We start from the raw sequence: 23,783 nt of genomic DNA, 5'->3' as shown, positions 1-23,783 counted from the left end.
TGAAGTGGTACAACCTCATGTGACAGGGCTGTGGAGGTGTGTCTGACAAAATGCTTGGGAACTACCCACCTAGGCAGCCTTAAATCCAGCTTTAAGGCCAGCTTAAGGGCTCTTTTCAGGAATAAGGGTCCAAGTTTTTCACTGCAGACACTTTTACATGATTATGTTACTGTGAACAGTTTTACTGGACAAATACTGTCTACCAAGTGTAAGGCTGTAAGGCTGTGTGTTTAGTCACTCAACTTGCCTTGTCAGCTCACCCCGTTAATATTGTTTTCACTTTTGTCATCACATTATCTTACCCTTCCTCTGTCTCATGGCCTTCTGCCCTTTCAAATCAACAAGTGATTTACAGCACTCACCTCTTATCTGCCTCACCTCATCTCACTTCTTCTCTCTTTATGTCCCTCTCCCATTTTACTATGTAATTCCAGCTGAGAATGAGGCCACCTAAGACCTCCCAGCATGATGGGGTTACAAACTGCTCCAGAGGATTAGGAAAATTCCAGACTGATGCCATACCTCATTCATCTCTACCATCTCTCATCCCCATCTTTCTCTTCAGGATTATCTCAGCAGAGGAATTTAGAGTGGCCTGTCTCCCCAAATAGATCAGGGGACATCTGATAGACAGCTGTGGAGGGTGCTCTAGGGTGCCCATCCTTGATAAGGGATTTACCGCCAGTAACTCATTGATGCTTATGAGCCTCTGTGGTCCAGCCAATTTGGCAATTCAAATAACAGCCTATGGTGCTTTGGAAAGTTCATGTCAGCCTTGGACAGAGCTGCTTTGGCTACAGATTTAAACCAACTAGTTGGGGTTATTTCAACTGATCATCCTGCAGTGTTTTGGCTATGGTTCAGGTGCAGCTATCGCCCCACAGATGAAACCAGACTATCAACAACATGACACTAAAATACTTTATAGCTCTCCATCTCTACTAATATCCATATTTACTGGACTGACCTTATATACTGCACACTGCCCCCCCCCCCTAAAAACATGGAATCAGTTCTGCCAAATCTGCCGGAGGGCAACTACATTTATACTATATAAAGCAGTAGACCCAGAATTGCAAAATCCAAACTTCAAGGCAAAATTTCAACAAATTAATAGTTGTACCATAAAGTCTTACATCTATTCAAACTGTGATCCATTCAGTTTGTGTACCATATGCACAGGAAAAAACACCACACCTGAAGAGCTTTACAGACCCAAACCATGCCATGCAGGGACCTTACCAGTGTCAGAAGCAGGAGAGAGAGAGAGAGAGAGAGCGATGTGACCACAGCAGAGGCAGGATGGACAAATCACACATGAGGTCCCTCTATTTAACTGCACCCCACATTGTCTGACTCTCTTTCTCTTTTGTTAGTGGAGGCTATTATTAGTCAACCCCATCTCTCTTGCTGCCTAATCTTGCTCTGTCCATTTGTCTCTGGCAGATTCATTATAAAACAGTCGCCAGCAGTTAGAGTCAGCAGCTTTGGCTTTGCATGTCACAGGAGGATGAAAGTAACTCAGAGGATGAGCTGTAGGCAGGAGTTTTTTATTTTTATACTGGCCAAAGGGAATTGAATGGAAATAAAAATGGGAGATAAAAAGCTAATGCTTCAAAGTATTTCTTTTAGTAGTGCTGGAGCTGAAAACACCTGTGGTATGTAATGACAGGATTCCTCTATGTTGTTATACAGTATTTTTAGCTACACTAGCGGCGTGGCTCAAGGGATGGCAACTTCAGCATGCCGATTCACCACTCTGACCGAAATATCTTAGCGACTATTATTTGGAATGCAATAAAATTTTGGTTAGACATTCGTGATCCCCAGAGGATGAATTCCAGCGTCTTTGGTGATTTTTGTTGTTTAGTGAAAATACTTTGACATCTAATAAATGCCGTGGCTCTTACTTAAATTTGTACAGACATTCATGTTGCCCAAATTATGGATACAGATGACTTTTACCTGACTTTTCCTCTAGCGCAATTTAGTGACAAAATACCTGCGAAACTTAAGACTCACCACACACAGTTTTAAGTACAGCCAAAACTAACGGCATTCCCATTAGCTTCAGCTTAAAGCTAAACACACCATATTTACATTGTCATGTGAGCATGTTAGCATGCCGTCCTTAGCATTCAACTCAAACCATTGCTTTACCCATGCACAGCCTCACAGAGCTGCTGGCATGACTGTAGACTTAGTATTGTTTATCCACACCTAAACCTCCAAGGAGAGATCAAGATGCTAGAGATGTTTGAAGGGAGTCCTTTGGGAAATGTTTGCCTTAAAGGGCTCCAAGACGGACCCCCTTCACAGACAAAATTAAACTTCAGGGTACCGTCTGTAATACAAATAAAAATGAAAGGTTAACCCCACCACCAAAACTCAGAACGTACAAGTAACACTTACTAATACTCCAAATTGTGAGGCAGGTACACATGACTAAATTACAATCATTAAGTTTTCTGATACTGTAACAGGTGTGTTCCCATCATACTGGTAAACAGAGGAGTAACAATGATCAATTTAATGACATGAGAAACCAAATTTGCAAACTAAATATTCTAAACATTGCATTAAATATTTTCATATTTTAATTTATAACCTCAAAAATGCTGATAAAATCACTAAACTAAAAGTTAAACTAGACTTAAACTACATTAAGATAACTTTATTACGTAGCCTGATTACATGTACATCCATAACTGTGTGTGTATACAACTGTACAGTCACAATGACAGTCCGAGAAACTGAGGAATCGTCACTGAGAGAGTTTTTTTCTCTCTCCAGCATTATCATCTTAATTTGATGTTTTTATGATTTGGTGCCTTATAAAAAAAGTACAATAATATAGAACATACTAATAGTAAATAGTATAGTAATCGTAGCTTACCTGTAAGACATAGGCAGGTAATAAATATTTCAAGGTAAATGCTAAAAAGCTGTTCAGCTCATGTTTTATGGTAGTGTAGTGCTAGTTTTTCTCTAATGTTGATAGGTCACTGTAAATATTTTACCACTGTGGTACAGTGACATGGTAATTTGTTCACCACCACTCACAGTGGTATTGTACCACTGAGGTTTTGGCCAGATAACTATGATGCTATTTGTATGATGCTACCACAGTATCGTACACTTAATGCAGGTGTTGCCAAGACAGTTCAGTCCCTTTAGCCTCTTTTGATTAAAGCTAAAATACAATGATTTTACCATGCCTTAAGAAAATTAGTCTCACCGATCAGGACCCAACTAATTCCAAAAAAACTTGCAGAAGAGAGAAAAAAAGAAGACACGACCCCTTTCACACAGTGGTATGGTATTTCAGTTTTATACAGTATGTTGTTGGGAAGGGGTAAAGCATGTGATGGTGGACTGAAGGAGGATATAAACCAAAAGTAAAACTCTCACAGACACACACCAGTGCATAGACACGTTCTCTCCACCCAACAGGGTAGAGACAGACCTCTAGTGGTTTAACAGTAACACAGCAGACAGACAGCTGCTTCATTAGGTAAAGCCTGTGGAAAAATGTGTTTTAGTTAAACATTTTGAGAAGTAATCTTGAGTCCTTGTCAAAGACGTACGCACACACGCTTTCTCTATCTACAAATACAGATAAACTAATCAAATATCTGCCCTAATGGCCTTTCCATCAGTGTCAACAAAAGGCAAACATTGTCAGTACAGCTCTGACTAACATTCACTCAACTCTGGATCAGCCTGAGTTCTCCAATATGGTTTATGAAATTGCAGGTCACTGTATGTGTGTGTTTATCTGCTGAGAAAACCAGATACCCTGGACAGAGGTTATGATGTTTAGACAGGACATTCCTCTGAGTGGTGTGAGCACACACACTCTGGAGGGACTGGGCTTTAAGGACGCATTGCACATAAACACCACTGAACAAACTCCAGCTTCTCCACAGATCTCCTTCACATGCATTATTTGGTGTATTTTCACCTGCCCACACACACACACACACACACACACATTCTGTTTAAACCAACGATCCATCAGTGGCTGTTTCCACTCCTTGCAGCGCTCCTGGTCCCTTGCTGACTCATGCGGTGTGGCTAGCTTTGGGGTTTTCCACAGTAACGAGAGAAGTCGCTACACAATCAACCCTTTATTCCTGACCTGCACTGAGGCCCACAGCCGCACACAGCTCACACACAGACTGCTATATCCTTGACACACACATACAAAAGATGCCTGAATGAACAATATATGCTACGCCTTACTAACGAGAGTCTGCTAATGCTGAGCCCTTGCTGAATTTCATGCTGAGTGTGCACGTAAGCTTCTGTAGGTGAATATGTGTGGGTGGATGTTTGTGTGCTCATGCCTTAGGCTCACTGCGCTTCTCATTAGTCCTCCGACCGCTCAGAACAAAAGGTGTCCTGACTTAACCATACATGCAAGAGCAAGAGAGCAACGCTGATGTGTGTGAGTCTGGGGTGAGTGTATTTTCCAGAGGCTACAACAGCAAGGTTACAACACAAATGGAAACAGATGAGCTTAGCAATTAATGTCATGAGCCTTAAAATAAATTGCAGTTGATATTATATGTTCTGAAACTTTATTCAAAAATATGAACTCAAGTGAAATATGTTAGCACTTAAGGATTACTGACAAAAATAATTATTATATAATAATTATTCTTTTATTCATAAGAGTGTAATACTGTACATGGTTTCAGCAAATATATAGAGTACAATGTGCAATGAATATGGGTCAAATACGTATTCCTCATGTTCAGCTTTAGAAAACATGCAGGTCTTTTCAGTCTATAACAAAAGTTTTCAAAGCCAGTGAAACAGCAATGTGTCTTCATCAAAAGCAAAAGTAAGACTGAAGAAAAAAAGTGACTTCTGTTTCAGAAATGTTACAAAATGCCACAAGATAATATCCAAAATACAAGATATCTGTGAAACATCAAGGCACGAGGGGGAAAGCGGTGTCCCAGCTCTTCGGTTTCTGTCCAAATAACGCCATCTTTTCCTTATGCAGCGGTCACCACAGTGACCTCAAGCAATGTGGTCTTGACAGAAAAAACACTTTTATCCATTCTTACAGTACATGAGATTCGTAGGCTTTGTATGACAGCGTGAATAAGCTCGTGTAGGGAAACAAGAAGAGCATCCTGTGACACTTGTCATTCCTTGAGTCCACATTCGCTGATGGCCATTACATCATGCTGTGCACCACAGAATCAAGCCGTTGGATGCGGTGTCCTCCACCCTTCTCCACTCTGATCGCTTCACTCCCAAGACGCATAGATACACTGGAGAAAGAAGCAGACTTTTAATATTCAATTGTTACTTTACACATTTGGCACTAAGGCAGCTGATACTGTCCTACAAAGTGCATTTGATAGTGAGCTATATTACACTGTCACCACGGCTACTAAGTTAATTTGGGCACTTGACTACTGCAGCTCTCTTAAGGAAGCGTCACTGTGGATTCCTGGACTGTGAGCTCATAGTTCAGACTTACACACTGAGTTCATGAACATTTGAGATTTCAGTGACCAGTTTCAGTAAATAACACTGTTGTCACGTGTTGGCACTGGTTGTGTCCTACTTGTGGAAAATGTGAAAAGATGCATGGGATGCTTATCTCACCCCAAATGTCCGATTATATTGTCTGTTAAATACGTAAGAGAAGTCTGTACGCTTGTGTGTGAGTGTGTGTTTAAAAATACTTGGCTGCCTGGTGAGGGAGAGGCAGGCAGATGTTATTTTGGAAGCTCACATTGCATCGTAATTATGTCCTGGAGTGAGAGTGTGTTTGTGTCCTGTGAAGACCGTGGCGCATTAAAGGCGGCGGATGACCATAGTGAGGAAAAACTGACATGACTTTGACTCCACAGTGGAGCATTTAAACACTAAGGTGGCACTTTTAAATAACCCTTAGCATGAGCTTAGTTTGAGGCTTGAGTGCTTCTCAGCCATGTGCCATCTAATCCCCAAGAGTCTGGATGTTTTCATTCCATCCAATCACTGCACCGGCTTATTCCAACTATTAGCAGATTATTGGTGAAGTCATCAAATTGTTAGGAACTTCTAGCTGTGAGAAAAAAGCAGCAGCAATTTCTGACATTTACAATTTCACCCTTTGAGGCTTCCAGTGATGCTTTGACTTAGATTTCACTGCCAAACTCTTTGGCACAAGTTGATACTGGGAGTGAACCTGAGACATACCAGCTCAGGAAGGGTGTGGAACCACACTGTCCTCCAAATCTCAAATAAATCCACATTCAATCCTGAATAATTTAATAAAACCCATTGGCTGCATTCGGATGACAGCCCCAGTCTCTTTCACCTCCACCCGAGGAAGGCTTACCTACAGTAGCTCCTCATCCTCCCCAGTGCTGCCCAGGAGCGCTGAGGACAGGTGCCTGTTCCGTCCTGTTTGCACGGCCTGCAGGTTCTTAAAGCGCACCAGTGCCAAAGCAATCTCCGCGTTCCACGCCGTGCCGTCCTGCGGACACCGAAAGTCTATCTCCTTCCCCGTAGACATGACCACGGTGAAGTACACCAGCCCTCGCTTGTACTCCACGCAGTCCACCGTGGCCATGCGCTCAAAGCGGAGCTCCTTGGCTTTAGAGCTCCACGCCGGGCTCGGAGCATCACCGCCACCTTTGCAGTTGTGCAGGCGCAGCCCTTCCTCGGTGAGGACGCAGCGCTTCTTCTTCCACAGCTGGAGGAGTCCGCTGCTGCGCTTCTCCAGCAGCCCGTCTCTCATCACTTTGGCCGGCAGAGACATGGCCGCGCTGAGCCGAAGTTTGCAGACGGAGCCAAACCTTCTAGCCGAGTCGAATCCTGAAATTAATCCGATAAATACACATCTCATATGTTACAGTACCAGTGACACGTTTTCCTCGGGGAAACATCAGTTAAAAACAAAACAAAACAAAACAAAACAACTCTCACATAGTCTGTGTGTTGATCTAATCCGTGCGCAATGACAGCACGCCGTGGAGGATGGAAGGATATGTTTGAACATGCCCGGCGCCTCTGAGGACCTTCTCCTCCTTCGGCCAGCACCCCGCCTCCCCCTGGTGACGGCAGGAGGAGATCAGGGCTGGGTGAGATTCCCTCCTTGTGTGTGTGTGTGTGTGTGTGTGTGTGTGTGTGTGTGTGTGGTAACAGAAATACAGGTATATCCCGGTGGGGTTTGGCCACCTGCTACACACCTGCCCCTATGAACTTAACAATAGGTATATTAGGTTTGTGACATTTATGGTTTATGACATGCTGCTGTCTTGCCTTTGAGAGCTGGAATGTGAGTGGGTGGACCAAGAAGTCAAATGTTGTAATTGTAATGCTGTGTCAGTGCGTGAGAGAGAAACAAAGTGCAAGAAAGAAATGTTTTGGCTGAGCAGTTGGACATCAGTCAATTACTAATCATTATTATTGGAAACTTTTTCATTTGATTAGTGTATTTGAAATGATGTGCTGGAGCAGTTCCAGGTCTGATATATTCTTTTATGTTTCATACATTGCACTGTATGTGAACAACATTTACACATCCTGAAATAAACCAGCAGCGGGCATGTTGGAGACCTATGAAGGGTTGAATGGAATGATTTAAAAAAGGTCAAATTAAGTGGAGAAACTGGTTACATTTTCTTAGCAAACTTTAAAGACCTGCTGATTCCTGTTCAGATTTCACTTCATCATGCTCTAATTAACCTCCAATAGGGGAAAGCTTAATTATGGCATTCTTTACATCCTTGACAATAACACGACTGTAATGGCAGGTGACCTTTGTGGGTGGAGAGGAGCCGTAATTCCCCCACCTTTACAAGATACTGGGCTTATCGTCTCAGCAGCGTGATGTGTCACTGCAATGTTATGAGAGGAATGGTTACAATGAGCACGTGTCATTTCTTGAAATTTAAACACATATCACCTTCCAAACTTTACTTCCCTATTCCTTACCCACACCCACACACACGGTTTCATGTGCTTATGTAATATTTGCACCAATCAAGAAAAACTGACACTCAAATCACTTTTTTTTCACCCATTTTATTTATTATCATGCTGTTTGGAGTGCATAGCATATAGGCAAGCAGCACTTTCTCTTGTTGTTAATGTGATACTGAGATTTTAATCAATAAAAACAACGAGGATGAGAAAATTCTGTTCAAGCAGGCTAGACATTAAGACATTAACAATGCAGCATTTAACACACGTTTCAGGACTAAGTGTAGGTTTTGCATCGAGCTATACTTGTAAAAGTACTAATAATCATCTCTGTCCTGTATGAGACTAAGCTGGTGTTATCCTCTCTCCTGTGAAATGTATAAAGCAGCTTTTTAATCAAGCATGTGTAAGTCAAGTGCATGTGTCCTGCAGCAGCAGCAGCAGCAGCAGCAGCAGCAATAATAATAGTCTGCCCCCTGCAGGAGGAAGACAGCAGTGCAACATCCTGGAAACCAGCCACAGAAGGCCTCAGCGGTCCCTACTGAGTGTGTGCCAGCGCCCCGGCTCCCAGTCCATATCCAAAGCCCTTGGGACCGAAGCTCTTACCGTAGCAGGCTGTTGGAAAAAGGGGTAATGTCAAACAACAAACAAACAAACAAACAAAACTGCTGGTGCCAAGGATGTCTTAGCTAGCTAAAAGCATTAGCCCCATTTGGGACAAAGCAAAAAGCCTGATTTTAAAAAGGATTTTAAAGAGCTAAAAGTTGTCTACTTTGTGCTCAAAGTGCTAAAATGACCAGGGATAAAGCCAAAGGTGTTGTTTATTGTCACACATCATGTGGCTCCTCTCTGCAGGCCTCCTGAGTGATTACAGACACCCGAGGTGCAGAGCCCTGTGCAGCTACACCTAGCTAAATATTAGCTAACTTTGAGCCTTGGTTTTGCCCCTTGCAAAAAACGTACCTCTGCAGTTAGACAGAAAACACTTGTAGGACCACGAACATGTGTGTGAAGGCATAACCTGGTGGTAGGTTTAAAAAAAAAAAAAAAAAGAAGAAATTTGGGAGTGCTGAGGTCTCAAATGTGGCTAATGTTAGCTGGCTAGCTAGCTAGCTAGCTAAACATTCACTTCTCTGACATGCAACTTGGAAAACAGATTAAAAATGGTTGTTAATGCAGCAAGTGGCATATTTATTTATCCACATGGACAGAAGGGATTTTGAGGATTCTTGAAATATACTTTTTTTTTTAAAGCAGGCACTCATAGCAGGTAAAGCACAGGTGCTACTATCTTAATAACATTAAGAATGATTGTGTTTCTTCTTCATTTCAAGTAAAGTTACCCCAGGAAGCATATCCAGTGAGCCAGAATTTACAGCACTAAACCTTAAACTGGGTTTCATCTAAGCAGAGTACAGCTTTTCGTGCTCTGAAAAAAAGGTCTATACTGGAGTATAATGGCAAAACAGGAGAAACTAGGGCTATCACCTTCATGGTCAGTAATGTTAGTTGCTTATTAGTGGTGCCAACATTGGAAAAAATACCCTGGAACAAATTATATGAGGCAGAGGGGTGCACATCAGTAATGTGAGTGTTGAGCCATAACAGTCTGTATGTTCTCAATTCAGGATATACAAAAACTTTAAATGAAGTTTAACATTTGAAACCCATAAAGTGTTGTTTGTACTTGTGGGTGTGTGCTTATATCTCTCTGTGTTATGGGGCCCTCTGCTGTATTCTTGTGTTCATTACAAATCAGTCACCTACTCACAGGCCCAAACATGTCGGCTAATGTTCAGTCATATAAGATATCGGAAATGTGTATTTTGAGTATGTGCCCTGTTTTAGTAGTCCCATTGTGTATGTTGTGTTAGTACTGTATGATGCATCACTTATATCTCCTTCACACAGATGCAGCCTGAATGGATCAATTGAATCAATCAATTGAAGACTGTGAAGTTTTACCTTTGCAGTAGATTTCTCCGTCCTTGTCAGCTAGCGTGGTTGACTCAAGGCTCTTCCCACACGTGGCACAGGTGAAACATCCGGTCTTATGCCATGACTGTAAATTAATAGATGATCTGTTTTGAAAGGGGCGTTTGTTGCAAGCATGCACACGTGTGTGTATGTTTGTGTGTTTTTCTTACACTCCCAGCTCCAATCACTTTCTCAGCAGCGTAGACGGCCTTGCCACAGCGAGGGCACTTTTCTGACCCCCCAAACTTCTGAGCCAGTTTGGATGGGTTTGGGTTGTTGGTAGGACGATGAGGAGCGGATCTGAAGGAGAAAGAAAAAATGTGGTTCGAGTGCCTTCAAATCTTCAGATCTAAAAGTGTGTTTGTGTGTCACTTACTCTTCATGTGTAATACCCAGACCCTCTCCCTTGTCCATGCTGAGAGTCCCTGCTCCTTGGCCATAACCGTAGCCTTTTGGCCCGTACTTCTTTCCGTAGCACGCCTTGCAGTAAATTTCATCTGTATGAACAGCAACCGTTGTGCTGTCCAAGTTCTTCGCACATACCACTGCACAAACAGACACACACACACACACATACACATTGTATATTATTGTTTGGCATTTTTGTGCATGTTTTTGACCACTTTCATGTATTTGGATAAGCTCTTAACTGTTTCCTTTTATGGAGCAGCTCTGTGAAGAAAAAAATTGTTCTCATCTAAATTCCATCACAGGAATGTTTGATTACAGCGCAGGAACACAAATAACTCCACTCACAACTCCTGCATATTTTTCTAGTTGAGGCAAAGAAAGGCTTTTTTGATTAATGTCAGTACATCGATTTTAATGGTATTTATTTTCTCAGTTATGATGCATTTTTATGATTTTTTGGTGTTGAATGATGTGTTGATGGATTATCTTGTTATGCTGGTGTACTTTTTATATTCCCATGAATAACTACCCAAACATACAAGATATGATGTGACCCTATACAAGATTAGGAGCTCCATAGTAATGGTGCTGGCTGTCGAACTTATCGACTTTTAAATGTCAAGTTTCAGGGTCTCTTCTAAGATTAACTAATTTACACTAATGGTCAAATTTCATACGGGATGTTATCCGTCATTCAAGTGTAAAAGATACACAGCAACAGTATCTTTGAGCACACTTGTGACTGTAAAGAAAAGTGACAATGGTCAGAAGTTCAGCTTTTCCACATTGACAATGACAAGCAGCAAAGAGTTTACTCACTGCATCGGAAACAGGACTTGTGGAAGCTCCGCCCATCACAGAGGACCTCTTCTGCAAAGTAAACTGTCTTCTGACAGCACCCACACTTGTTTCCTCCTCCTAAAGGCATGCTTTTAGTAATGCATGCAGCAAAAACACAGAAGTACACGCGCACAAACACACACTGTGATAACTTGGATGTGTACTGCATACTGTATATAACACTTCAAACTTTTTGATTTGTTTGCATGTCTTAATTGTCCAGAAGCTGTCCATACAGATGCAGCACGTTAACAAAGACCAAGAGACAACGATTATGTATGTTTCAGTGAGGAATAGCTAACAGTGAATCAGATGGTAGAAAACAGTAAAAACTTGAAAATAGACAGAGAAAATGTGGCCAGTAGAATTAAAGGCGTGTACGTGTGGAACTAGGCCTTAAATAGAAAAACAGTGGACCAAGGAACTAATAAATTCATTTACACAGCCAGTAAGCAATCACATTTACAGGATTTTTGGTTTTAAGAGGTTTTTTTAAACATCCATTTTTGGTGATCTGTAATTTTGCCTTAATTGACCCAGGCCCAGAGACTGTAATTTCACTCTTGCCAGTTCTTTGTGGCTTCTGTAAAGGACCAGCAAGCCAGCAGTGGGAAAATACAAAAAGAATTCCAGTGTGGAAGTAATGTGAAAGCGTGACTTTCTGAGGAGTCTTAAAGTTGGTGTGACGTGAAGGACCCTGGCATTGTGCCTGTTTCTAACCAGTGTGTTTCCCAGCATGATCCTCCCAGTCCATTCTCTCGTATCCACATCCACATTCCTGAACCTGTAAACCCTCCCACCTCCCTGCCCCTGACTCACACCATCTACTCCCTGCCTGTCTGTCTCATTCTGCATCACCCCTGCAGACCTGAACCCATTAATCCAAGTTGTAGGTTTGTTCTATGAGGCGGGGAATGTGTTGAAGAAGCTGCTGCAACTCTGCCTGGCTCCTTTTTCAAGGGGTCAGAGGATAGAGCTGAGCTATCAGAGCAGAGTATGAAAGTGTCACCATTAGACACACTTTCTATTTTTAAAGCAAGTCAGAGTATGCAGCACATGACCCAGTAAAGCCTGGCCACGACAATGGTCTTTGTCTTTCCTTCAAAGTCAATACAACACCCCAAAATCAAACATTACGTATATACCACTGAGCCCAGAATTGTGCTAAATGTATATATGAGCTCATTGTATGTCATTAAATCATATCTTGGAGTGAAGTTATGGGTGGAGCGGTTTGTGTCTGGTTGCTGCTGTACTGTGACTTTCCATAATTGTAAGCACCAGCTGTTTCAGTTTATTTCTGAGGTTAATTCAAAGGCCTGACAGTGAAATCCTAAAAGTGGCATGGAAATAATTGACTGCAAAGGAAAACTCCTGTATTTTTTTGGGGGGGGGAGGTATAAATGCAATGTATGGCCAATATCATCTCTGGTGATGTAAATTCAGCTTATATACTGCATATGTTAGTGCTGCATATAGATCAATACAATACAATAAGAGCTCAACATGTCAGGACTCATGTATTTTGCACAGACTAGTGTCTATCAAAGACTCTCTGACTAGAAGTGCTCCAACAGATGCAAACTGCGTGCCTGGGATATGCTTTCATGGTCACAAGTGATAAAAATCAAAATTGAAATAATGCAGATAAATCAGTTTGTGATTTATCTACAACAAGCACAACTACAGAAGTTTTAAGATGAGTGAGTCTCAGGGAAACAGTGCTGAAGCAGATGAAGAACAGGATGTGAAACACAGAGGAGCAAGATTATTAATGTCCTATTAAATGTCATAATGTCATATTAAAACGCCACACAGATGCCAGTTATTTTAAATAATTATTCTTCAGTCCTGGAAACAAGACAAGAGTCCCAGTAAAAGCAGAAATATGAGGAATATTTTTGTCCCACACAAACATATCACTTGAAGTGGTAAGTCAGAAGTCACAAATAACTTGCTAACTCTTTCATGTCATTTTACAGCAGTGTTGGCAGCAAGACAATCGATGAGGTGCAGAAAAAGAAGGCAGAAGCTGATGTCATTATGTGAAGATGACTCCAACTTCTCTCCAGGACAATGTACGTAAAGGAGAAGGTGAGAGAGAACATGTGAGGAATAGGATGAAATATTACAGTGAAGTTCGTCCATATTTATTAAGACTGAACAGATAAAGGCTGCGCTGACTTGTGTCAAGTCATGTCACAGGATTGACAGAAGTAACGGGACTGGAAGCTGTCAGTCTGACCACAGAGAGGAGACAATGTGATAAGTAATAACTTGACAGACTAGTAGAGCCATAACTCTCATATACAATAAGGCCACTTTTTTGAGAAAGACAAGGTTTATAATCACTGGTCTTTTCAGTAAGTCTTGTACAAGTTGATAATTTGGTTGTTCTGCAAGTTTAGACATGTGAGGACACATTCAGTTGTACAGGAATGTTCAGTGTGAATTAGATGTAAGCAGCGTAACCTTTAGTATAAATCAGGAAGTCCGGTCATAAAGTGAATGTGACCGCATGTGACATCTGCGTGGTTTACCCTGAGATAAATGTTATTTATATTTAGTTTTATTCATATTATTTTTAATTAGATTAGATTAATTCTAAATTAACTTCTTCTATTATTTTAAATTAACTTCTACACTTTCTTGCTCATGCCAGAGAGCATGAAGATCCTAACATACTGTATTAGGTTTTCTTGTACATTAGTGTTCCACATTGTGCTCCTGTTCACCTTCACACTATGATTCCTGTTTGCAACCTCTAATCCATGATTAGTGTTCAAACAAAGAAGACTCCTCTGGCCTAACTTGCACCGGAGCTTAGAGGAAAATGAGCTTATATTGAGAGCATTTTTCCCGTCATGCATCAGCAGAAAGAGTAGGAAATTACACACAGTAAGAAGCAACCTGAAATGAGGAAGCTTAAGCAGCATACAGTATGTTAATATTACTTACCTGCAGTTAGTAGGTTCTCTCAGTCAGTGACGATGTACAAGTTAAAGTGACTCCCTGATCAGAGTAGTGTTAATGCAGCACTGGGCTGTGTTCAGGAAACCAGTGGTCCAAAGTTAGGTGGAGTTAGGTGGCTGCAATTATTGTCTTCAAGAGAAAGGTAGCCTCTCTTACCAACCCAAGTGTGAGACTTTATTCTGGTTAGTCCGGTGATACAAATCAGACGGAATTGTTGGTATGTGCGTCGGCTCTCCACTGTTCCAGATGTGCTGAAGGGGAGGAGCTTCTGTTGTTGCTGCTTCAGGGTAAAAACACATTACGTGTTGAGGAACGGGAGTTACTGGCTGACTGACTGAGAGGGAGGAGGAGGTGTGAATGGGGAGGGAACTTGAATTGAAAAGCAGTGTATTGCCTTGCACAATAGAAATATGCTATACATTGAAAAAGAAAGATAAACCATATGCAGTTAAAATGTGCAAGTGAGAGTGGTGTAAGTGGTATTCCATAAATTTCCTCCTCTTACTGTTTGAACTATAGCTATTTGGTTGCAGACTGTACTTTACAAGAAATAATGAAAAAGGCTTTTGTCTTTTGACTATAAGAGACATTCACAGGACAATGAACAAGGAGTTTTATAGTGTTAATTTGTGTTTGTTTGAAAGCATTGTGCCAGTCCTGAAGTTTCCTTATGAGGCATAACACACTTGCACTGTATCATGTCCAAACCTGAGAATAGAAACAATCCAGACATCAATAACAATCAATCAATAACGATCTTGAATAATTCCTGTGGTTTTTCTTGATGTTACCAGACTTTAAGAATTTCACTATGGTAATTTTTTTTCTTCTATTCAATCTTATCCTATGGGCCAGTAAATCACTTTTTTTTTAAATTTGTCTAGGGGTTAACCTTTAGCAGATAGTTTGAAGACTCAAATGGTAAATCAGCTGTTTTCACTCTACACAGTGAATAGGGCACAATCTCAAAGTAATTCCAGTGTTTGTTCTTTATCACCACAATCTTAAATAACCTTTAGGGACGAGCTGGTAAAGGTCACTCAGATATGCTTAATGGATGAGAAAGCAATGGGCTGAGGTGTGGTGTGCTGATGACTGACCTCTGCTACCATCATGTGGTCATTGTGGGTACTGAACACCAGAATAAGCTACAAGGCTTGCATGCAAACAGTGACCCTATATGCTAACTTGTATGTGAATTAACAGTCCTAATACTTCATCTTACTTCATCACTGCGTCAGGCTAGCAGATGAAGACTGCATTAGCTGCTACTAGCATAACACATCTGAATCTCCTGGAAGAAGAATGCATGGAATAAAAAGGACAACATCTCTGGTTTGATTTTTGCTTTGGTTTTGATTCGTTACCATTCTTTTTCAACTGTCCTGTCCATCATCCATCAATCACCGTTCAATGTGGATAATGACATATCCACATTGAACAAGAAATGCAAAGCATGTTGGACACAACAATATTCAGGAAAAGACAAGTAATCAAAGATGGGTTTATTGTACATACACTCCCCTCCAAAAGTATTGGAACAGTGAGGCCAATTCCTTTATTTTTGCTGTAGACTGAAAACATTTGGGGTTGACATCAAAAGATGAATATGAGACAAGAGATCAACATTTCAGCTTTTATTTCCAGGTATTTACATCTGGATCTGATACACAACTTAGAAGTTAGCACCTTTTGTTTGAACCCACCCATTTTTCATGTGAGCAAAAGTATTGGAACATGTGACTGACAGGTGTGTTTTGTTGCCCTGGTGTGTCCTGTTACATTGATTATTCAAACAATAAATAGCGCTGAATGTCTACGTTCAGTTTCAGATTTGGGTTTTGCCTGTGCAGACTGCATTTATAGTTAGAGGCGTAACCAACAAGAAAACCAGAGAGCTGTCCGTGGGTGAAAAACAAGCAATTGTGAAGCTGAGAGAAGATGGAAAATCACAGTCATTGCACAAACATTGGCCATAGCCAGTACAACCATTTGGAATGTCCTGAAGAAGAAAGAAACCACTGGTGTACTAAGTAACAGATGTCGAACAGGTAGACCAAGGAAAACATTGTGAGAGCTGTAAAGAAAGATCCTAAAACAACTGTTGGGGACATCAGCATCAACCTCCAGAGAGCAGGAGAGAAGGTGTCACTGTCTACTGTTCGCAGAAGACTTCATGAACAAAAGCACAGAGGCCACACCAGAAGATGCAAACCACTCATTAGCAAGAAGAATAGGAAGGCCAGGCTGGAATTTGCCAAAAAGTCCAGAGACAAGCCTAAAAATTCTGGGACAAAGTTTTATGGACTGATGAGACAAAGATGAACCTTTACCAAAGTGATGGAAAGGCTAAAGTTTGGAGAAAGAGAGGATCTGCTCATGATCCCAAACATACAAGCTCATCTGTGAAACACAGTGGAGGTAATGTCATGGCTTGGGCTTGCATGGCTTCTTCTGGGATGGGCTCATTCATCTTCATTGATGATGTAACACATGATGGCAGCAGCAAAATGAACTCAGAAGTCTACAGAAACATTTTGTCTGCCAATTTAGAAAGATGCAACCAAACTGATTGGGAGATCCTTCATGGTGCAGCAAGATAATGATTCAAAACACACTGCCAAAACAACAAAGGAGTTCATCAGGGGCAAGAAGTGGGAGGTTTTAGACTGGCCAAGTCAATCTCCAGACTTCAACCCTGTAGAGCATGCATTTTACCTGCTAAAGAGCAGACTGAAGGGAGAAACCTCCCAAAACAAACCACAACTGAAAGAGGCTGCGGTGAAAGCCTGGAAAAGCATCACAAAAGCAGAATGCAAAAGTTTGGTGATGTCAATGGGTCACAGGCTTGATGCAGTTATTGCAAGAAAAGGATTTGCAACTAAATATTAAGTCTTTTCACGTTAATCTATTTGAAGTCTATCTGTTCCAATACTTTTTTAATTTGGTGTTCCGTTACAAATAATGCTATCTTCTAAGTTGTGTATCAGATCCAGATGTAAATACCTGGAAATAAAAGCTGAAATGTTGATCTCTTGTCTCATATTCATCTTTTGATGTCAGGAACTGGCCTCACTGTTCCAATACTTTTGGAGGGGAGTGTACTATAACAGTTACACACACATTGACACTCATTCAGTCCACAAACATTTAAAGTGACCATTGTTCCACTTCAGGGGCAGCCAAAACCGCTGTAACTAGTTGATATGCATGCACACAAATCTTGATGAAAAGTTGTGTATGATGTGTAATGCCTTGGCAGCCTCAGCTTCTCAAAACATGTTGAAGCTGTCGGTAGTGCGGCTTCTACTATTTCGACCTTCATCGCTGTGGCTGGCACCTCCCATCCTGTCCAGAACTTTATGAGGCTCTTAAGCTCAGCTGGAGATGCTGTGTTAAAAAAAAAACTGCTGATCAGACAACACACTAAAAAAAGGCTGGATGCTACGGTAGCTTACAATATACCACAGTAATACTCACACATACCATTTTTAACAAATGTTTTCAAATAGCCAGACACTCGACAGACATCCATGACACTGGACTCGTCTTCGTCTTTGACTTTGTAGCTCTCAAAGAAAGTTACAGATGATGGCCATATGATGCTGTTCAAGATCATCTGAAATCACACGTAACTCCAGCTGTATTCAAAATAATCCATGATCTACTTTGTATTTGATGCAGTATACAGTCCCAAGGGAATGACAATAACTAGATGACAAGTATTGGTTATGGACTATTTTGTACTTATATCTATAAACTTCAATTGAATAGGCAAATCATACTGTACTACCAACAAAGTAAAAACTATATCCTTTCTCACAATGTTTTCTGTTTCATGAGAACAATAATTAGAATAAGGGCCAGTTATTTTCAGCTTTGGACTGATGTTAGATGTGCCTGTGCTGCTGTACCTGAGGTGTGACTTGTGCTTCTGATTCCCTGGGAAACAGGATTGGGATTACGTCTCTTCTGTGAATGAGAAGCGGCCATAGCCCCGTCTCTTTTAAGCCTTTTCGGAACTGATTGATTTGACGCCTTGTTTTCTCGATAACCTGCAATGCAGAAGACATGGCATAATGTGCACAACATTATTCATCAGTAGTCCTCTCTCTGTACTCTCTGCTTTAAAATGGATATTATTGACATTATTAATAGTGAAAGTTTATTAGCATAGCAAGATGTTTTGACTGTATTAAATGTCTTCTTATGTAACTTATTTTACGATGCCAAAAAATAGCTTTTTGAAAATCACACACAACCGAGCAATGTCACTTGGTGAGTATAAAAACAAGCAGCCACTCCGGTTTCTGGCTTCAGATGATTGGAAATGGAATGAAATAGATTTATTGTTGGATTGTGTTGCCAGTACAGAGGGCCTTCTGACTGAGTGCCCTTTTCTTGTAGCGGTTTTGCTGATCAAAAGGACTTTTCTCAGATTTTCGAGTTGACAAGGAAACATACTTTGATGTTCCATTTTTCTTGCTGACTAGTAGATGTCAATTATGTATCTGGGTGACATCATGGTCATGTTGACTGAAATTGATGGCTGACAGAAAGAAAATAGTCATATCTTTATAAATACAAGTATAAAAAATAAGGATGTGGGAACGCTGTTGAATGTCATTATACTGTGTGCTATCTAATGACGGGATTCAGTATTCTCAGCACTAGCGTGGAGAATTTAACATGAATTGAGAAGCTGACATAGAGTAAATGGAGAAACTTTGACATTACAGCATACAACAGAAGCTTTGCAGACAGCCATTTCCTGTTTGTGGCATTTGGTGCAGGCAGGTCCCACAACAGGCAGAGCTGATGGATGGAGTCAAATTCTTTTAATTCGGCGTCTCCATCAAGCTGGAAAAAAAAAAACAATGACAAAAATGTTTTATTCATGCAACCTTGGTAGAAAAAAATACAAATTACAATGGTTGCGATTTATATTGTAGTAACAAATATAGGCGTTCAATATATTTCATACCCACCATTTTCACAGAGTCACGGATGTCGAGGTCGGGGCAGTCTTGTATCGTCACAGGAGTAGTCTCCAGCGAACCTCCAAACAGAATGTGAATAATGGCTGGGCTAAGTCCCGGGAAACTTGGGCCACAATACAAGAAAGAATGGCCAATCATCCGGCCTGCGACGGTGAACATGTTATTGTTAAGAAGCTCATCTGAAATTGAGGGGATGAGGTGATCGGGCTCACCCTCGAAGATTCTGGTGATGGCTGCAGTTCCTGCAACAGTGATAGATTGAGGATCAAGAGAAGATTTACAGCACTAGGCAAATGTCTAATAAGAAATTAAATCAGGGAGTGAAGATAAAATACCTTTGAGCAGAGTATAAGCTATTTAAAAGGGAAGTGTAGATTCTAAACCCATAGCTGACCTTACCTGATATCTTGAAACTGCATTACTGATTGTTACCATGATCATTAAATTAGTCATAAATTATCTGCTATTATGTTTTCTTAAATTATTGTCAAGATTTGAATCATTTTTTGGAATATTTTTTGGTTTTCCAGGAGATGAATGAATGAGCAGGACTTAACCTGTTATGTTTCTTGTAAAGTAATGAATAACTTTACTTTACTCAACATTAGATATAGAAAACAGCAAATTCTCATATCATATCTCATCATCAGCTCGTTGGTATTCCTGCTTGTTAAGGGACTTTAACAATTAATCAGTTATCACAATAGTTGCTGATTATTCTGTTGATTGATGAATTTGAAAGGATCAGTATCTACCATTTAATAGTCTTAAGATAGTATTACTTATATTCAGTAGCCTGTAGACTTGTCACTTCTGAAAGTAGTCTGGATCAACGTTGTTGTGTGTACGATGTTGTGTCTAACCTAAGTTTATATAGAATCCATTTATAAGCTTGAAAATCACAGTTGACATCATGTGACGCTCGACTCCACTTCCTGTTGCAACATCACCTGTAAAGGAACATACATTTTTAGCAAATGTCTTAACTGAGCGCTATAGTGGTTTAATTATTCAAAATTATCCGTCAGTACCTTGAAGTTTGCATCGAAGTGGTGACGTCCACTGCACATTGTCTCTCTCGTAGAAAGTGACTAACGCCCGGTCTTGCTCCTCCTTGTCTTGTCTGATGTCCACACTCAGAAATAGACCCTTTGAGTGTCTGTTACTGTGGAGAAGGTCTTGTGAAAAAAGCCAAGCAGCTTGTTTTGGCTCTGACACTGTTCTCCATTCTGAGAAGAAAGTGAAACATCAGATGTCTGAAAGGTTTTCCACCATGAAGCTTTATGGGGCTCTCTAATGGCTTTATTTTACTTTAAAGAAACATGTACCACCTGTGCTACCTGTTGAGATTTCTTCTGTTTCTTCCATTTCTGAAGGAACTGACTCGATCATAATGAGCAGTCCGATCCAACAATCTGAGCGAAAAGGATTTATAGTATTTAAAGTAAACGGCAAAAGCTGTAGATCCCATGTTTGTAAACAACAGACCTCAGTTTAATCCAGTCTTTACTGAAACATGTCAAATTACAGGGCTAGTATTTTAAAGGCATGCTGCTTTACAGCTTTTCTTGCCAGTGACCCTCAGGCAGGAAGGAAAGGAGACTCACGTATACTGTTCCTCAATGTTTAACCTATTTAGATTTAACCATAAGCTCGAAATGTTATGATCAAGCTTTTTTGCTTTTCCCTTACAGTTCTTAACTTTTAATGAATGATTTAATGAATTGATTCTTTCGATTTATAAAGGTTTTTCTCAGTAGAATCTAGTGTTAAGTTATGTGATGTAAGCAATGTGTTAATGTCCATTGAGATGAAATTTGCAAGGATTAGGACAGAGTGTGATATGATTTCTTAACTAACAAATTAGCTCAAATAATTACAATAAAATCTGTGCAGACTGATTTCCAGTTTATTGCAGGAATTAAGTCAGGTGCAATGTGAGATACTGTCAACCGGGAGAGGTTATTTTTTGTCTGTTCAGTAATGCATACGAAGGAATCAGCAGGGACTGATTAAAGAGGACTATAATAAAGTTCTTGGTCTTGTGTTAGAGAGAAGCCAGCCAGTAAGAAAGATTCACACAGGCTCCAGATATAACACTGAAAAAGACAGTAATGGTCAGGAGGAGGTTGCAGCTGTGCTTACCTGTGAAGATCTGTGATGGTCTGCTCTCTGTGTCTTGTGTTTGTTGTCAGTGCCGTTTTTGGCTCTGGGTGGGAATTCCAACTCCTAGTGGTCTTAAGGTGGTTTAACTTGTCAGTACAGGTGTAGCAGAGCGAGTCTAGCTAAGCCTAAGGCAGCTATGTTTCTTAAAGGACATATTTTAAAGGTGACAGTTGACAGATCCTGCTTGCATGCCATCAACAGATCACAACCAGGGGTGGATCAAATCATTGAAATCAATATTACAATATGAATTAAGATATGCCTCCAATATTGTTTATCACCCTGCCCTAGCCACAACAATTATTTATGAATGGAGGACACTATGTACAACTGGTTACCTCTTGATGATAATTATGTTTCTTACTCTGAACACCCAATTAAAGACTGTGCAGATTAAAAAATAAGGACCAGATGGCTTGCAGTGATTTATCTGGTGATGAATCTATGATGGATGGAGTCTTTACTTTTATACATTTACTGTATATGCCACTGTAAATGTGCTATTTTTAGTGTTCACAATCCATAATACAGATTAATTACACATTAATTAGGAATGATATACACAAGTAAATAAACAAGACGGAGAGTCTACAGCCATGCTAGCAGCCCTGGGAGAAGTGCTTAGTCAATGCAGGTGGTGTGTCTTAAGTTTATAAGGTATTTTGTCATAACACAAAGTATGGTGATGGTGCTAGTGACCTGATGATGGCGCTAGACAAAAGCTGGGGGATCCTTAAGGTCATTACAGTTCATCTTGAGTAAAAGTCAGATGATCACCAGTGTCGGTAGGATCCATCCTCTGGAGATCATGGATTGTATGAGGATCATGAAAATACAACAATAGTGTACAGGAATGGGGAAAACAAGATTAAACTAAAATAAATTCTTAACAGGATTATAAAAAAAAAAAAGGCACAGCATTAAGGCAAACGGAGTTACTATTAAACACAACGGTTATCTTCTTTTTATTCTGTTCTAAAAAAAAACACTATTTTTTACGGTATTCTATTATGTTATTGTGTAAGTATATTAATACTGATTGTTGAGAAGTCAGATGAAAGATGAATCCGTTTTAAAACAGTCTACATTTTTGCAGTTGATATATAATATATATTGTATAAATAATATTTAGCTCTGTCACTAAACCCTCTCAAAGTATTGATATTAGGATCTACATTAGCAGGTCTGGTTCCTCTCCGTACCTTTTAACGAGCTTTCTGACCTTGTGATATACGTCCTTTCTCTTGTGAAATCTGTTTTATCTTCCACTCTGTCTTCTCAAACAGGGAGCAGGGAAACAGGGAACTGGGGGACAGGGAACTGTAAGATGAGGGACTCCGATGCCATCTAGTGTTGACAGTGTGGTTACATGAGGTACAGTCATACATACAGTAAAGACAAACTCAGGATGCTGGTGCACTGGATTGAGCAGTGTGGTAAATAGATACAAACTTTAATTGGGAACTGGTCCCTTCCTCTAAGCTATGTTAACATGTTATGTTTTTCTGTTCTTTGTTCTTGATCAATACTTCCTCAATATTTTTAGTTTTTTTCTCACTTTATGTTCAACTCAACTACACATCTGAGGCCCTGCCTTCCAGACAGTTAACATGTTAGAGTAGCCCCTCCACCCCCACCCTATGCCCCTCGGGGTGACAGTGACACAAGTGTCCCATTGTCACAACAGCGTCTGTCAGGGTCTATTTCGTAGGGGGGAGAGCATGCCTTGGGGGACGTCAGAAGATTAGCTATGACATTAACCCCCTCCTCAGCCCATGACACACACACACACACACACACACACACACACACACACTCTCCACAGATGCTTGCACACTCCTACCCATAATCCCTCTGTTACAAGTCACTTCCCGTTTCATGAGACAAAGCAACAGATCATGTGAGTGTGATTTGTGCTTGTGGCTGACTTTGTAGTGGTTTTAGCTCCGTGTCTGGAGCTGAAAAAACAGAAGAGCAGCCTTGACAGCATCAATGTGAGTATTTGAAGGTGAGCTATTAAGTGATTGTGGTCTGCAGCATGGAGGGCTACTGTACTGTATGTGTATGTGACAGGAAAGAAGAGGGAGGGGGGGTTAGTGTGTACAGCATACATGCTCTCTGTATGTGTGGGGGGAGGTGTTGTGCCTGTTAGGCCATGTGCTGTGTCCTAATGGCATTTATCTATTTATCTCTGTTGGTTGGTCACTCGATGTATTTATTTGCATGCCGCAGTTTGAAAGGACCAATTTTCCATTATTTACGCATCTCCTCAGCAGAGACTTGCAGACTAAGTCAAGTGCCTGATCAATATGTGATCAGCTAGAGAGCTCCCCGGCTGTACATTACTATAAGATAAAGACCGTAAAGACCCTTATGGACCGTTCAGTCCAATGATTGATTGAGCACACACACCATAACAGAAAAACAAGTTGACATTCTCACAAATAACCTTTGAAGCTCCTGAAAACACACTTTAAA

The 23,783-nt window shown here is 40.6% G+C and overlaps 2 protein-coding genes across 2 annotated transcripts; both read right to left on the bottom strand.

Annotated features, from left to right (window-relative positions):
* Positions 1 to 4,685: 4,685 nt before the first annotated feature.
* On the bottom strand, positions 4,686 to 6,998 carry phlda3 (pleckstrin homology-like domain, family A, member 3). Its single transcript, XM_070839114.1, has 3 exons — positions 6,940 to 6,998; positions 6,350 to 6,828; positions 4,686 to 5,288 (listed from the first exon to the last, which is right to left on the bottom strand). Exon 2 carries the CDS (start codon positions 6,770 to 6,772, stop codon positions 6,350 to 6,352), a length of 423 nt encoding a protein of 140 aa, XP_070695215.1. The 5' UTR covers positions 6,773 to 6,828; positions 6,940 to 6,998; the 3' UTR covers positions 4,686 to 5,288.
* A 1,040-nt stretch (positions 6,999 to 8,038) lies between these two features.
* Positions 8,039 to 14,418, bottom strand: LOC139209603 (cysteine and glycine-rich protein 1-like). Its single transcript, XM_070839376.1, has 6 exons — positions 14,121 to 14,418; positions 11,146 to 11,255; positions 10,292 to 10,460; positions 10,086 to 10,215; positions 9,904 to 10,000; positions 8,039 to 8,553 (listed from the first exon to the last, which is right to left on the bottom strand). Exons 2-6 carry the CDS (start codon positions 11,252 to 11,254, stop codon positions 8,477 to 8,479), a joined length of 582 nt encoding a protein of 193 aa, XP_070695477.1. The 5' UTR covers position 11,255; positions 14,121 to 14,418; the 3' UTR covers positions 8,039 to 8,476.
* Positions 14,419 to 23,783: the final 9,365 nt, after the last annotated feature.

Source organism: Pempheris klunzingeri, chromosome 11 (genome assembly GCF_042242105.1).
Source record: "Pempheris klunzingeri isolate RE-2024b chromosome 11, fPemKlu1.hap1, whole genome shotgun sequence".
Lineage (NCBI taxonomy): Eukaryota > Metazoa > Chordata > Actinopteri > Acropomatiformes > Pempheridae > Pempheris > Pempheris klunzingeri.
This window is presented reverse-complemented; position numbering and strand designations above follow the sequence as displayed.